The 17,023-nt window shown below is 41.7% G+C and overlaps 1 protein-coding gene and 1 long non-coding RNA gene across 2 annotated transcripts in view; both read right to left on the bottom strand.

Annotated features, from left to right (window-relative positions):
* SLC16A10 (solute carrier family 16 member 10) overlaps positions 1–3,553 on the bottom strand; it is a 38,368-nt gene extending 34,815 nt beyond the window's left edge. Inside the window, exon 1 of the mRNA XM_028723194.2 lies at positions 2,736–3,553. Coding sequence (XP_028579027.2) covers positions 2,736–3,153 — 418 coding nt within the window. The 5' untranslated portion in view covers positions 3,154–3,553. The remainder of the gene's footprint in view (positions 1–2,735) is intronic.
* Positions 1–17,023, bottom strand: part of LOC144327279 (uncharacterized) — a 218,423-nt gene that overhangs the window by 62,721 nt on the left and 138,679 nt on the right. The window lies entirely within an intron of this gene.

Genomic DNA, 17,023 nt, shown 5'->3' on the forward strand with positions numbered 1-17,023 from the left:
AATCCTATACAGTGGTACCTCGGGTTACATACGCTTCAGGTTACATATGCTTCAGGTTACAGACTCCGCTAACCCAGAAATAATGCTTCAGGTTAAGAACTTTGCTTCAGGATGAGAACAGATATCGTGCTCCGGTGGCGCAGCAGCAGCAGGAGGCCCTATTAGCTAACTGGCGCTTCAGGTTAAGAACAGGTTAAGTTTCAGGTTAAGTACGGATCTCCGGAATGAATTAAGTACTTAACCCGAGGTACCACTGTACATATTTACTAAAGTAAACCTCTGCTTCAGATTGGGTTCCAGATGTAATTGTTACATAGTTAATTCAAAGGTTAAGCCAGATGAACAGAAACTTTGTCTACTAGAATAATTTCCCTTCTACATACCAGGAGCTTCCTGAAAGTCTTGGTGCTCAGCAGGAAACAGTCTACAGTTGCTAAAATTTGTTTTGATACAACAGAGAAGCACCTCCCAAGGCCACTATTAATTTAAACAAGATTTCTTCTAGCTGACTATTCTTTTTCAGTTATTATCCAAAAGAAACACACTGCTGATTACAATAGGGGGCAAATTTGAAAGACTGCATGTGTTCAGACGGATTTTATATTGCCAAGATTTCTTGAAGATTGACACTAGTTCAAAACAGCTGTTCAAATAGTTGCAAGTTTTGGATAAGTTAGCAGTTTACATGGACATTTCTGATTCACATTTATTTAAGTTAAATGACACAAAATCTGTTAAAAGTGTTTTGCACATAAGTAGCATTATCACAATAAATCAGAAAAATTCATTTATATTTTAAAGTGGACCACAGAAACCAATTTCTGCTACAAACTCAGTGGCTAGTCTTGTAAAATTTCCTTTTCAGTCTCAGCTCGCACATCTGTGAAACAGATTAGCAGAAACCTGCATTCAGAGTTACTGCAAAGGTGAGAAAATAATTATTTTAGACAGCCCAATGGAAAAGCCTGAATAAGAGGAGACTGAAAAGAAACATGATATCCATCTTCAAATATCTAAAGGGATGGAACATGGAGTAAGCTTGTTTTCTCCTGCTCTGGAGGGTAGGATCTGAATCAATGGATTCAAGTTACAAGAAAGATTCCAACAAAACATCAGGAAGACCTTTCTGACAGTAAGACCTCTTGGACAGTGGACTCTTGGACTCTCATTATATGGGGATTTTAAGCAGAGGTTGGATGGCCATCTGTCATGTATGCTTAGCGGGGGATTGGACTAGATGACCCGCAGGATCCCTTCCAACTTTATATTTCTATGGTTCTATGAGTATTGTTGTCCTGCTGGTTACAAATCCTTAGCCAAACCTTTAAAACCAATTCTGTTTAATTTTCTTTCTTTTAGAAAACAGAGTCTACAAACTCTTGCACAAGCTAGACAGAAAGAGAGGGTGAAGGAGATACAGAAGTAAAATACACATCCAAAAGCAGAAATCCTATCAGGACTGCATTGTTCAGGATCATTAAAAGAAAAAGATTGAGAAAAGCTCCAAAAGGCTTCTACAAATTAAGTGAATGAGTGGTGAAATATGAAATAGAATTCAACATTAAAAAGTGTAAAGATATGAATGCTGGCCAAAAAATATTAATTTCACATATGTGGATGGGGTCTGAACTGGCAGTGACTGACCAGGAATAAGACCTCAGGTTTGTAGTAGATAGCTTGATGAAAATGAAAAACTACTGTGCAGTAGCTGTGAAAAAGGCAGATTCCATGCTAGAGATTATTAGGAAAGGAATTGAAAATAAAACTCCTAATATTATAACACCATTGTACAAATCTATTGTGCAACTGCATTTGGAATACTGTGTACAGTTCTGGTTGCCTCACCTCAAAAAGGATATTGTAGAATTGGAAAAGGTTCAGAAAAGTGTGATCAACATGACCCTTAAAAGGGAATAAAGCAACACCCATATGAGGAAAAGTTGCAATCTTTGGAACTTCTTAGTTTAGAGAAAAAACAAGTAATAGATGTTTGTAAAAGTATACATGGCATGGATAGAGTGAAAGTTTTTCTCCCTCTCAGAACACTAGAACTCATGGGCATCAATGAAGCTGCTGCTGGGAAATTCAGGACAAATAAAAGAAAGTACTTCATACAGTGCATAGTTAAAACTATGAAACTCTGCTCCCACAGGATGGCTTTAAAAGAGGACATATTCATGGAGAATATGGCTCTTAATGGCTACTAACCGTGATGGCAATGCTTTGCTTCCATGATCAGAGGTAGAAATGCTTCTGGACACCAGTTGCTTGCAGGTTTCCCGCAGGCATCTGGATGGCCACTGTGAGATCAGGATGCTGGACTAGGTGGGCCACTGGTTTGATTCAGCAGGGCCCTTCTTATGATTATTTTTTTAAGGACGTCACACACAGTCCCAGAACAATGGGAAGCAGGGCAGAAACTTTCCCCCAAATAAAGGGGGCAGATTCTGCACATACACAGCAGCAACTGCAAAATCTTAGCGCCTGCTCCTCCTTCACCCAGTCCGCCCACCAACTCGGAGGTTTTGTCCTGTGCACCAAAAACGAATGGGTGGTTTTAAATCTAAACACAAGCCACCTTCGCCCAGAAGTGCTCCAGCCCAGTCTCTCTCCCCCCCTATCACTTCCCTATCTCTCTGAACGCAAAAGCAGGAGCCCCGATTCAGAGGCGGTTGGGGGGGGGTCTCCATTCCCGCACCTCCCGCCTTCCCCCCCCCCCCCCCGCACTCACTCACCTGTCTTGAACGTCAGCTGCGGGTCGTTGGGGTCTCCGAACTCCTTGAGCATGGCTTTGAAGAGGACCCCGCACGAGTTCTGGATGCCGAACACGGCGCCGTTGCACCACATGGAGGCCAGCATGACCACCCACCCCCAGCCGCCCTCGGGGGGCTCGAACGGCGCCTCGCCTCCCTTCGGCGGCGGCTTCTGCAGCTTCTTCTCCGGGGGGTTCCCGGCCGCCGCGAACGCCGTCACCGGGGGCGGCTCCCCGGCGGCTGCCTCCAGCGAGGAGAGCAGCGTCTGGTGCGAGCACCACTCGCCGCCGTTCTCCTGCTTCGGCTCGTCGCCCAGCGCCTCGCCCCCCTCCAAGGGGGCCACGGGGGCAGCCGGGGGGCAGCCGTCCCCCGCTCCCACCTCCTCGCTGACGGGAGACATCGCAGCCCGCCGGCGGGAGCTACGCGGAGGGAAGGAAGGGCGGCTAAGGCGGCCTCACGCGGCTGCTCGCTCCCTTGCTCGCTCTGCCTCTCAGGAGCCCAACCGCCGCCGCCGCCGCCGCCTCTCGCTTGCTCCTTAGCTCCGCCGAGGCAACGCGGTCATCTCTCTCGAAACAGGAACGGGAATGAGCGGGTGAGGGGGGGTATCAAACTTCTCGACAGGAAAAGAAACTCAGCGCTTTGTATATATAGTCTATACAAATAGATCTATATAATTCCCCCGTATAAAATTCTCCCTCACAAACCGGCCCCTGAGGGTGGTAAATTCGCTCAAGGCGCCTTCAGGTTATTTTAAAGGGGTAACTCCCCACCCCCACCCCGCGCGCGCCCCACCAAGGGGCGTGGCTGGCAAAGGGGCGTGCTCCCTTGCCGCCACCTTCTCCGTCCCCCTAAACCTGAGGTTCTCACTGGCTAGGAGGCGGGGAAGCTCCGCCCCCTCCGTGGGCCGCAGCGGATGGCTGGGAGGGTGAGGCGGGAGAGAAGGAGAAAAGCACAGCGTGCCAGTGGATGAGGAAACTGACTCCAGCCTTGCAGCGACGTTCGGGAGAGAACGTGCCTCTTGGCGCGCTTGCGCGCGTGCCGAGCCATAAGTCAACAGTTAACGACCACCCATGGAAGGCGGTTGGTGGAAGGCGGCGGCAGCGAATGGAGCTGCTTTCCTCCCTCAGCAGGCGCAATTTGGCGGGCGGGGAGGGGTGAAGGGGGCGGGGAAAGTGAGAAGGCAACGTCCCCGTGAGCTTTGCGACAGAGTTCATATAGAGATATATATGAAAACACATACACTCCTATACTGTATATAAAACGTAAAGAATGAAAAGAGCGGCCCCAGAGACTGGAACCGTAACACACACACAAGGCAAGGTGTGTGTCTGTGACGTCAGTCGCCTCCCCAAAGTCAGCGACACACTTTGCTGGCAGGGCGACAGGGAAACAAAGGTTCTGCCAAGGTACAGGACAAAGGGGCAAGCATTTTTCCCAGAGTTCAATTGCTTGCATATGGGAACACAGGTCCAAGAAGAAAAAGAGGAAAATATGTTTGTACTGGGCATTGATTACTTACTGAGCCACATAGCACAAATGGAGATAGGTCTCTTGAGGAACAATCTTTAAAAGTAAAATCCAGAGGGGGAACAGCAGGGTTTATATTCCCCCCTTCAAGCATATACTTTAGTGTACCACAAACACCTTATAACAGATTTACTGTATAAGCTTTTGTGGACTACTCCCTTTTGTCACACACACACACAATCACAATCACTTTCTCATTTTCTGATAAGCTTGTGACACAGGAGGAATTTGGTCTGTTTTTCACAGGAAACAGATGCTGTTGCCAGTTTAATGTTCTTGCAGATCACAGCGCAACTCCCGGCCAGTCACACTTCCAGATTTTGCAGTGCTTCAGTGTGCAAAAAATACAGATTTTTTTTTCTCCTGAAAAATGCATTGAGAAGCATTGAAAATGTATTTTATGTAAAAAGGGAGTATGAAATTCATACAAATGCAAATGCAGGCTTAAAAACAAAAATTAACACAAAATGAGAGAAAACGTATCTGTGTTTGAGTGCTAGGAAAACTGAAACAGAACTGAATCAGGCTTATGTAGCACAAATGGTACAAGTAATGCACAATAAAGAAGAAGCGGTAGGCATGGGGGGAATCCCAACATTTGCAGAAGTACCAAAAAATTGGTTGGTGCGGGGAAATGCCCAGTATAGACTGGTTGTGTTTAGTAGGTAACGAATGCTGGTTGACTGTTGAGGCCAGGGCTAGAAACCTGAATAAGAGCACTCCACACTACAACATTTTGTTGCAGCCCCCACTTGTGCCAAAATAAATCTGTTAAGGTCTTATATTACCAGAAAACTTTGTCAGTTTTTTAAAGAGATATTACATAACTAAAACAGTCCCACAAGGACAATGTAGGCAATATATCACCATGTACAAACACAGCCAAAAGCACAATACAAAGTCAGGTGTTTACTGATATATCAATATCCTGGTTTTTGCTATTTTTGTCTTGCCGTATTAATGCCAATTATTTAGAAATGTAGGTTCAAGAAGGATCATTTACAGAATACCATAAAAATATACCACACCCATTAAAAGCAGTAAAAGGGCTGTTGTTTGTTTTGTAAGCAGAGTTACTGGGGAGAAATCACTTTTAAAAATAGGGTTTGGTTAAGATATGCATGTGCATAGGGGTGTCATGTTAAATGTGTAACACTAGGTATCCTGGTGGCTAACACCTGCTATTTAGTTACACAAGTCTGGTCTGGGAGAAACTGAGTTCTTTTAAAATACTGTACTGAGAGAGACTTTTGTAAAATTACACTTCTGATTGACTTATTGGGCAGAAAATATTGGTCACTTGTTGGATTAGGAAACTAGTCTGATGAGGGGGAGAATTCTATGCTGCTCTGATAAGATTGACTGAAGGATATGTTGGCTGAAATATAAAGAGGCCAAGGCCCATAGAGGAAGCTGTCCGTCCCCCTGCACAGCAACAAAAATTGTTAAAAACAAATAATTTAACCAACAGGAAAGCCTTTGTTTTCCGTTCTTCAAGGTCCTCATGCTTTTCTGTCTCTCTCTGGCCAACCAAACCCCAAGCCACAAAAAATAAGCGGGGGCATGCTAAGCCAATCAGAACTATGCATTCTAAATTTATCAGTTTGGTCTTTCTAGTCTGCATTTTCCCTCCTTCGCTAGCTTGCAGCAGCCTGTGTAAGTTTTCTTTGTAGAGGAGGACCTAGCAGCACATCTTTTCTTCTTTGCTAAGGTGGGTTATAAGGGAAAAAAGGACTCTTAAGAAACTATTTTTCCCATGGTGAGGAGAGAAGGGAGCATTCTGGAGACTGAAATGCATGGGAAATCCTTTGTGGCTAGGATGGGTAGTAATCCTAAACACTCTGGGTTGTATTATACTAAGTCCTACCCATTGAAAGTAATAAACCTAAGTTAGTCATGTCTATTAACTTCAATGGGTTTACTCTTCAGTAGGTCTAGCATTGAATACTACCCACTTATGTCAAAATACATGTATATGTGTGTGAATAATGATAATGAGATGGAGGGTGAAGAAGAGAGAAGTTAGTCTCCCCAATTTCAACATACATCTCTTGTGTTTCAAGTTTTTTAAGGCAAGCGAGTAAACCCTATCTTCGATGACAGTGAGACAATGGGTATCTTATTAACTCCCTGCTTTTAAAATCACTGTCACTGTGGACAAATGGAAGGGAAAGAACAGAGTTCCAATTACAATAGTTTGTCTATATTCATGTTTCCAACTGAGAGACACTTGATTTCCACATCTGTTACAGTCCTACCACCCATATGGCTACTCTCAAATGGGAACAGAAAGTGAAGGCAAAGTCGCTTTTTAATCTCTTCTGAACTCTATGGAGGAAATTAAGGCTATACCCACATACCTGGGAGTAAGTCCCAATTAACTTACTGGAACTTGCTTCGTCTTTTTATTCCTTTTCAGAAAGCATTTTTTAAAAACTATCCATATAACCCAAATAACAAAATAAAACTTCATGAAACAAACACATAAAAATTAAACCAAACCATACCAAGGTGGGCATGGAATGTTCACAATAAAAAATATTAAATCTGGTTATCCATATATTTGCAGTGTGATACAGACAGGTAAACAGAGAGTACCATCAGAAGAAATAAGAGAACAAGAGGTGTGATTGAAACCATCAGAGGCACAAGGAATACCAAGAATAAAAGGTTTTATATTACATAAAGAAAAAGAAAAAAATCAACCAGTTAGATATTGCTTGTCCCAAATCTAATGGGACTTACTTCTGAGTAGACATAGGGGTGCACTGTTTACAGAGCAAGACAAATCAGTTCCAAGTTCTCCATGATTGTTATCGTGAGATGTTGGCCACTGGTTGGCACACTTTTAAAAGTGATTAGTCAAAGTAGGGCTTGAGACCCAAAGCCTTTCCTGTTGCCAGCCTCCACAACTTCAGCTTACTCAGGTAGACTGCCTCTGAAACTTTGAGTTCCCTATAGCAATCTTTCCTCCATCCATGTTCAGAGGAAGTCTATGTCTGAATTTGCTGAAAGAGACAACAGACTAGCATTATTGACTTCAAACCCAAGTGCATGCAAATGGTGTTCAATTAATTGTGTATGTCACAATTTTTGTATTTGGGGCAACTTCACTATGAAGTTGTTATAGTAAGTGCCACAGTAAGTGTGTGTGAGAGAGAATATATGAATAGAGAAGAGAATGAATGGAGGGAGGACAGAGAGAAAAAGATGCTTCCCTGCCTAGTTTTGGTATTGGACACACCTGCCAGATGGAGCCAATGCCAAATGTGGGCAAGAAAGCCCATTCCCTTTCTCTTTCTCTCCCCTCCTTTCATTCACTTTTGTATTCATGTATTTATTTTACACACACATGCTTCTGGGAGAATGTGACCCTCAACCCTAAGAAGGTTGCCAACTACTGGCATAATGTATTGCAATAGGACTAAGAAAAGTATATAAAGCAATTCTGAGCGTTTAGAGAAGAGAGAGTAAAAAGCAAATTATATGAGCAAATGCATAGCCGCAACTTCTTATTTGCATAAATAACAAGGCTGCAGAGACACAGAGTGGGGGACATTCCTCCTAAATTCATCATTTCTCCTCTAGCTCCTTTCCAGTTACAGAGCCTGCATACGGGGTGGACTCAAGGCAGATTACAGATAAAAACAAGGACTGGTAAAAACATGGGGGGGGGGGGAGGGACAACATAATTAAAATACAATTAAAACTAAAGTGCATGGAGGTGGTGGGTTTGTAGGGAACAATCAACCGGCAAAGTTAAGTGTGTCTCAACCTTCTACATTAGCAATATAAAATGCATTTCAGGTTGAAAAGACCTTGGCTTCCCCCCTTCCCAATATTTATTTGGTATGGGGCACAAAGGAGAATGAGGGGGGATACAGGGTCATAAGCAGTGGAACAAATACATTTGGAGTAGAGAGTCCTAGCTGATTAAGGGTGGACAAAGTGCTTTGCAAGCAGGGGTGGCCAAATTAAAATATTGGGGGGGGGGGGCAGGTACACCATTTGAATGGCAATGCCCATCAACTTTGGTGGGGAGCAGCCGCCTCAAATATTTTATTGTAGAGGGGCCAAGGGAACTGGGAATTGGCTTCTATGCTCGCAAGGGATATTGGAGTTGCTTATTTTTCTATGGAAGATTCTTGACCTTTCAGAGCAGGCTTTCTGGAGGATGCAGGAAGCTGTGGTAGAAAGCAGGAAGTAAAAAGCCCTCTCTCTGTACATGTGATTTATTGTGTGTGACTCTTAGCATCTAATACTTTTTTGAGCACTATAATCTATTTGTCTTCTTTCTCTTCCATGCACAAATAATTAATTCCAACAAATAATTCATTTCAAGTTGATCTGTGTACAATAAGAATAAAAACAAGAACTGTAACTAGAGCTTTAAACCATGTGACAATAAAAACAAAGGAGGGTTTTTATTAAAACCATTGCAGTCTCAGGTGAGGTGAACCAATAAATTAGCAATTTTCTCTGAAAAACTAGGAGAGACTTAGAGCTCTGTTAATAATTTTTTTTCATTTCTCAATCCTATTGGCTTTCTGAACAAAATATGTCTTTCTTATCAAACTGCTAAACCATTTTTGCCCAAATTATTTGAGAAAAACATCACCATACTCAAGACAGAATAGTTTTCACACAGCAGAAGCCCCTTTACACATTTTATTATTTCATATTTTCTACTTCAAATGGAGTAAATAAAAACTAAATTACAGATTTGACTTTTTGTCTCTTACTCCCTTTAATATTTTAAACAGTCTTGACATATGAAAGTCAATGGTCATGAAAGGCAATGTACACCCTAGCTTTTTAAAAAACTGAACATGGATTGCTGCAGGAGCTACACATTGTTCTGATTCAAAGAGCACTTCCATTATTTTGTAAAGATTTCTTGACATATTTGACTGCTTGGCATCTAATTTTCACTGCATTAGAACAAGTTATTCACCATCTCAATTTTTCTCAGTTTTTTCCTGAGTGTAAAAACAAAAAGCAATCAGTATTTACAATTTTTTACACTAATTATTCTAGTAATTAATATTTTCCAGCAGGATGTGTACCAAGTACCAGCAGTCGTGAGCCATGGAAATGTATCAAATTAGCTTGTTTTCATTTATGACTCCTGGTTCAGATTCTCTAAAAGCTGAAATATAAAATGATTTCTGAGCAGGTAGTTACCGGTAATACAAGCATATTTATTCGTTGTGCAACCTCATCACCATATGTTGCCCACTTAAATATAGTACATCTCATATTTCTGCACACAATACAGTAGTAACACCCAAAATGAAATGTAAGTATTACATTGTGTTAATTCTCTTTTAAGAGAATGTTTTCCAGCTTAACACGCTTTTCGATGAACAAATCTCATTTATCTTAGCATATGCCATGTTATGACCACATTTTGAAAGGTGGTGGGGAGAGGAAGAATAATTGTTTGCCCCCTAGAAATCAAGCAGATTCTACTCATTCTAGTTTGTTTATGCAAACTATTTTCACCCCACTCTTCAGTCAGAAAATAACAGATTACAAAGGAATAAAAATAGCACAGCCCCTGCCCACAGACTCACAATCTGAAAAGACATGACACAAAAGGGATGTGGGGTGGGTGGGAAGGAAAACAAGCAAACCAAATTCTAATTCAAGCACCAAATTCCTAGTGTTAAAAGGTTCTTACAATGATGAGCTTGGATGGAAACAGGCTGCTCACAGTTTGTTTGTTTTGAAATGCCCTGCGAAGAATTTACAGTGACCCAGCCTTTGAGGAAGTGACTGTAATGCAGTTAGAACATTAAGAAGGACCCATCTTAGCCCAGTATCCCGTTCTCACAGTGGCCATCAAGATGCCTATGTAGTGATTATTACCGTATTTTTTTACTATTGTGTAAAGTGGTACTTCCCTTTGTCTGTGCAAAAGTCTTCAACTTTCAGTTTTAATGCATGGACTTCTAGTATTTGAAAGAGGGAGAAAAACTTTTATTCACACTGGGTATCAGGGTGGGGCCTTCTGGACTCTTAACTAGAATCTGACAGCTTCATATCACTCCTACCCCAGCAGATGGGCTCATGGGACCTAGCTGATATTACACCCCCAGTGGATAATTGCCTCTGTGAGTTAATTATAGCAGGAGACCGTTAGTGGTCATTTCCAATTGTTTCTTTGCAAGTGTGCCTTGCCTTTGGTTCCTTTTAAATTTGACATCAAATCCATGTACCACTGGGATTGGTTCTGCTCAGAAGCTCAAGTGGAGCCAAACCCTGCCAAAAGGGCAGTTTGAACTTGGTGCTGATCAGCACTGACTTTAAATGCCACTGGGATCACCCGTACTCCCCAATGCTGCAAATTCTAGCAGGGTTTTCAGCCAGAGCCTATCAGTGATGACTGGAAGTCCTTGGAGTTTGACCTCAAAGGAAGGACTCTTTTCCTTTGAAGTATGCCATCTTCAACAGCAGAAAGTCAGTCACTGGGGGCAAACAGCAAGGGAGGATATTGCCTTTATTCTACATTTGTGGGTCTTGTATAGGGTGAGTCTTTTAAAAGAGGCCCCATGGAACATGTGTACTCTGTATCCACGGGGCCTCTTTTAAAGGACTCACCCTGTATAAGCACTGCTGGAAAGAGGGTGAACCTTTAAGCTAATGCAACTGAGCTATTATTGCATTCTGCTGGTTCAGCCCCTTGGGCCTGGAACAAAAGTGAGCACCGCAAAAGGCTTCAAATCAAGGTTCAAAATAAAGTCAGTCTAGGTCTCAAATCCAAGAAGCCAAGTTGCAAGGGGAAGCTAGATGGAAAGGGAGGAGGTGGTTGGCCACACTTACCCTTCCAGACTAAGACATGAGTGCTGTGCAAATGTTTTGTATGGCACTGCAAATGTGCTTGGAGATAGGTGTCAGGCGCACCATGTACAGGTCAGCTGTGGCCTGCCAGATGTTCCTTGCTGCTCAGTTTGGGGTTACAGAAGACCTTGAGAGGTTCATATGTGAGTGTAATTAAGATAGTATTGCGGGGAGAGAGAGAGAGAGAGGGAGAGAGACTGACTGACTTCTGGCAATAACTTAAAGCAAACCTTAGTTACAACAAAATTGAGAATTAGATATAGATATAGATATAGATATTAGATATAATGTCTGAAAGGAATTACAACACAGATCAGACAATAAAAGTTTATTCACTAAACTGGCTAAAAGCTAAATTTCTTATTTGCTTTTTCACTGTTAAAGCTGCCTTAAGGCGCTTCCAGCAGAAGATTCAATATGGTTAACAGGTCATTCAGATATTGCAAATGAGTCACTGGCAACAAGCTTTAATTTACAGGGTTAAATTAAATTAAATTTGGATTAAATAGGAGGAAACACAGGCTGGTATTTTTCATGTCAGAAATATCATTTAGATACTGTGGGGGGGGGGGGGAAATGCATGCATGAGGACCAACCATCCCACAACAAACACTCCTCTGAAAGCACCCTTATATTCTGACTATGAAGATACACAGCTGTTCCTACTGAAGTTAGTGTCAGCGGTAAACATATTTTTAAACACTGTGGTCCAGCATTTGCTGCCCACATGACAGACCACACAAAAGTGCCGACATCTGACGTAAGGTACACAGTCTAAGGTATTCCAGGTAATCCATGGGCAATAAATGCAAGAGTAAAAGGAAAGACAGATAAGATTAAAAAGTCCAGCCTAATGTGAAAGTTTGGCATATTGTGCAAGTTTATTAAGAACAAATAATTTATAAATAAGGGCATATCCCTTAAAAGAGATACACTGTCAACTATAAAATGTTAATAATATTCACTGGGTGTTTTTCTTTTCTTTCCAATATTTGGTCCTAAGTTTAAACAAAAAGGGAAGGAAGAGAAAATTGAAGGCTACATGGTAGCCAAGCAATATGGAAGTCAAATATTTATGCTTTTTCCTCATCATAGCATTTAATTCATGCCTCTCTGCTGGAGCAAACATTTTGCTGCTGCTTAGTGCCTGGGCTCCTGCTGCTAAGTAGTTTGAGGCAGAGGAAATGTATTTGCTTAAAAGTAAATAAGGATCTGGATGCTTATCTCTGTAAGAAAAATAACATTTAGCAAAAGAGACCAGAGCTTGCTTTGGGACGTTAAATCTCAGTTTAGGATCCTTAGAACAAGGATTGTTAACCTATGGCTTTCCAGATGTTGTTAGACTCTCATTATCCTTATCCGTTCGTCAGTCTAGCTGAAGGTTGAGTCCTACGACATCTGCAAAGCCCCAGGCTCTCTACTGTTGCCTAGAGTAGAAGTGAGTTTATCCTGAAATGAAAATGCTTTGCAGACAAGTCACAGTGAGTCAATTCTATTACTTCCTTTGGGCCAGACTGTAAAAGGTCTCATAGTACCTGGAACAGTTTCACTAGATGTCACAGTGAGAAAAACCAGTTCCAGTTGCCACATGTATGAAGCCAATGACATATTGGGACACCCCCAAGGTTATCATGGTGACCATGAAGTCCTGAGCCACCCCCCAAAAAATGGCCTCAGCATAGCTGTTCAAGACCCCCCCCCCAACAGTCAGGGAGTCCTCAACACTGGCACTGAGACCATATCTGTCAGGTCAGGCAGGGAGGCTGCTGGGCAGTGAGGTGGACAGTAAACCAGCAAAATGTGTTATAATGCCTAAAACTAGGTTGAGATACTCTATATTGCCAATCAAGTGGACAGAAAGCATGGGAGGAGATCCTATAAATTACAGTAACTCCGTTTCCCCAGTCCTCAAGTCTGTGCCTAGGCTGCCTTGAGTACCTGGGTGAGCACAGCAGGGTGAGATGAACTCCACCATGCTTGCTCACTTAGGCCTCAGTGATACAAACCAGATCAGCCTCCTCATGTATGATCAAATCATGGATAAGGGAAGTCTTAATCAAAGCAGACCTGGCATTCAGTAGCAGTAGCTGCAGACCTGAGGGCTGGCTGCTAGAACAAGCACCCCCAAACTCGGCCCTCCAGCTGTTTTAGGACTGCAATTCTCATCATCCCTGACCACTGGTCCTGTTAGCTAGGGATGATGGGAGTTGTAGTCCCAAAACAGCTGGAGGGCCGAGTTCGGGGATGCCTGTGTTAGAATAACCAAAATTCCTCAGGCTGGAAAGGGGGCTGGCCCACGGCATAGCCACTTATTGTCTGTGCCATGAACCTGCTACATGGCTTGCCCCCTTTCTCACACCCTATCTCTCATTACCCAGGAACCACTGTAACTGCCTCCCTGCTTTGTTCCCTCCCCAGCTGAGTACATCAACTGACTGCAGAATTCCATCAGATTGTATTATCTATGCATGTAAGATCATCTCTACCTGACAATCAAAAGACATCATATGTACCTGCCAAAAGTGTTTAGTATGATATATTTTAAAAATCCTTTTTTTTTGTCCTGCTAGTAGTATTTCATACAGATTGGTGTATGATTAACAGAACTGTTAGCTGAGCAATGAGATTGCAAAATCTTAGTGATGCATGAAGGCAGAAATACATCTGAGCTTTCAGTTTCCAAGCTGAGTCTGCAAAACTGATAGGCAGAAAACGTTTCCACCACAGTTGCTATGAAGTTCTTAAGATACAAGCCTAAAATACTAGAAGCTTAATTAATTTTAGTCATTACTCTAGCCAGAGCTGAAAAACAGAGGTAAATGAAGTAGGGACCTCCACATGACATTAATTGCCCTTTTGTCTCATTTGGCTCCTGTGATATACTAGTCATACATCATTACAGTCAAAATTGCTTCTATTAATATTATGTCATGTGCTCTTTATTTTAATGCATTCAATTACCTGGCATAATGTGCTTTTGCTAAACAAAGTCAGAAATGTATTGTGTGCATCTACCACCTAGCCATACCCAGTGAGCTGCTGCAGAGGTAAGTGAAAGACCTGGGGTTTGTGTGCAGATGTGACTCACCTTCGTGCAATTGTAGCAGTGTGTCGTGTCAATTTTTAGCCCTTCAGGAAGACTATATGCTGAAATACATTGGACATACCTGATATATAAAAACAGCCAGTTAGACATTACCTCTTTTGTTTTCTAACATACTGTTGTGAATTGGTGTGTATGCCTGAGTCCCTTCTAATTCCTCTGTCCAGCAAGGGTTAAAATCTAATGAAGGATTAAAGTGGCCTTATTCCAAGGCCAGCTTCTTGGTAACGGCCCTAAATTTGGGTCTTTAGTATGGATCTTTAATAAGTTGCTCTGGGCCAGAGAGAAAATGGGTGGGTCCCCTCCCTCACCTGGCTGGTAGTAAGAAAGACAAAAGCCATAATTTTGTGTGTGTGTGTGTGTGTGTGTGTGTGTGTGTGTGTGTGTGTGTGTGTGTATGAGAGAGAGAGAGAGTGCAGACAGAAGCCAGAGAGTGAGAGCCATGCCTGATTTCTGCTTGAATCCAAGACTTTGGCAATGGGAGAAGCAAGACCTTCTGGGGTGTTAATGCCGTGAACCTCTCCATTGTAGGCTCAGGTTGTATGTATATATATGTGTGTGTAAATCAACCATATATCATAAAGACACCACAGCCTCCACTGCCCCTCATACCAAGGAAAGTGAACCCGAGTTATGCACCCCAAACCCCAAGAATTTTGCACTACTCATAGAGTCTGGGGTGCTGTCCAACAATTCTACTGCATTACTGTAGCTGCCTTAGAAGACCACATATTGGCTCTCTGAATTTCTAGTGTATTATAACTCTCCAAGTGTACACTAAAACAAAGTTTCTTATACAGTATATGATTCCTTTTTTAAAAATGGCACTTCATGCAGTGCATCCAGTGATGTTCTCTAGGCCATAATCAACTTATTGTGCCATAATCAACTTATGAACCTAATAACTTGCTTTATACCAAGTTAAGTTATTTGGTCCATCTACCTCAGTATTTCCTGCACTGACTGACAGCAGTCTTTAAGGTACTTTAAGACTTTTTGTTGCTATTGCTGCAACAGACTAACGTGTCAGTCTCTCTGAAAGCCTGCATTGGCTTCCATCAGTAAATAAACAATATTCAAAATAAAGGGGGGGGGGGACCCAAATCTGTTCAAATAAGTTTGTAGTTTGGAACTACTTTCTTGAGTCTAGGTTGCCATTTTTTTTCAGGACACGTCCTCTTTTTCAGGAGTAAAATTTGAGGCAATTTGCATTTATTTGCTTTGAATGGCCATCACAGTGTCCTCTTTTTTGATCTTCAAAATATGGCAACCCTAAAAAATCTTGAGAGCATTCTGAATTTCTATAGTCAATGTTATCCTTCCCTGCTATACCCATTCCTCAGTTCCATACCAAGTCCAGCCAGGCTTCCATTCAAATGAAGTACTGTAATAATACATTTTCAGCAGCCTTCACTTTTGTCTCAGTACTTATGGAAGAGATGAGATGCTGAAGAATTATGCAATGTGGGTCTTTTCATCCCATCAGCTAATGCATACATCAGCTCCAAGGTCCGGACAGGCTGAGTACTTAGGAGAAAGTTTCAGTGTTGGTCATTCATCTGCTTATCTGCTCAGGCAGATAACTGAAGACAAACCATTCAGAAGCTTTAGTTTAGTCCATTAGGTGTTGAAGTATATTTTTGAAACTTATAAGCAATGTGCATGATCTAGCCAAACTAACTTCAGTGCTTTTAGATCTGATTGATTTTACAGAGAAAATAAGCAGATACTAAACATTTTCCCCTTCAAACCAAGAGGAGTTAATTAAAAGTGTGTAATTTTGACCTAGTTATGTCCAGTACTGTATAATTGAAATTGGCTGTTTCCTATGTAAGTAATATTTGAGATTCACTACCTTCAGGTAAGCATTCTATATACTCACTTTTTAACAAACTTAACAAGAGATGTACTGCATAATTACTTCTTAGACATTAACCTCAGCCTTTTCAAGCTTGTGAAATCCATAGCAGTCTTGCTGTGTGAGTGCGTGTGTGTGCTAACCTCTTCCCTACTTTCCTTTTTACCACATCTCCAAATTGCTCTGTTTAGTTTCTGCTAGCTTCAGTAATTTATACTACATATGCTTACTGCTCATTGCATAATATAGCCTGTGATCTGTTTATTTTTAGGCACAAGCCCTGTCAAGTTACCAACAAACTTGCCTGTGAAATGAATGCTTGCAATAATTTGTACTTTCCATTTTTTTAAAAAAGTTACGTTTTAAGGTTTAGCTGAGTGCACTATGGATTTGTTTAAAAGTCTCCAGTACCTACTTTGACATAGTCGCTGCAGGCAAACAAAAACAGAAGTTACAACATAGTTCAATATTATGTATTATGTAGCACAGAAAACCTCAGCCTAAAGGGTGAACCTAGGACAGAGACCAACTTTGACCAATGAGTTGACTTTATAACAAGGTTAACCCTTTAAAAAAAAAAAAAACTCCTTCAAAAGACTCACAAAAGCAGTTATGCTGAAAATTCTCTGCTCAAGTTAATTTTATGTGCATCATAAACAGTTCACTTTATTACTTTATTGACTTTAGGCTAACCCTTCTTGAACATGTGCGTCTTTAAAAAAAAGCAGCAAAATTGCCATCTGCTGAAAGATCTATAATTGTTGCAGAATTCAATTTGCTTTCTTACTTCTCTCTGGTAAAATCAGCAAACACTATCCTTAGATGACAGGAAACAATCTGGTATTTGCTTTTGCTTTTTTGTTGTTGAAAAAAACCAGTTACAGTACTCAGAGCAAGACAATAGATGTTATCTCTGTTAGATGCAATCAGTCCAGAAGC

This window comes from Podarcis muralis, chromosome 3 (genome assembly GCF_964188315.1).
Source record: "Podarcis muralis chromosome 3, rPodMur119.hap1.1, whole genome shotgun sequence".
NCBI lineage: Eukaryota > Metazoa > Chordata > Lepidosauria > Squamata > Lacertidae > Podarcis > Podarcis muralis.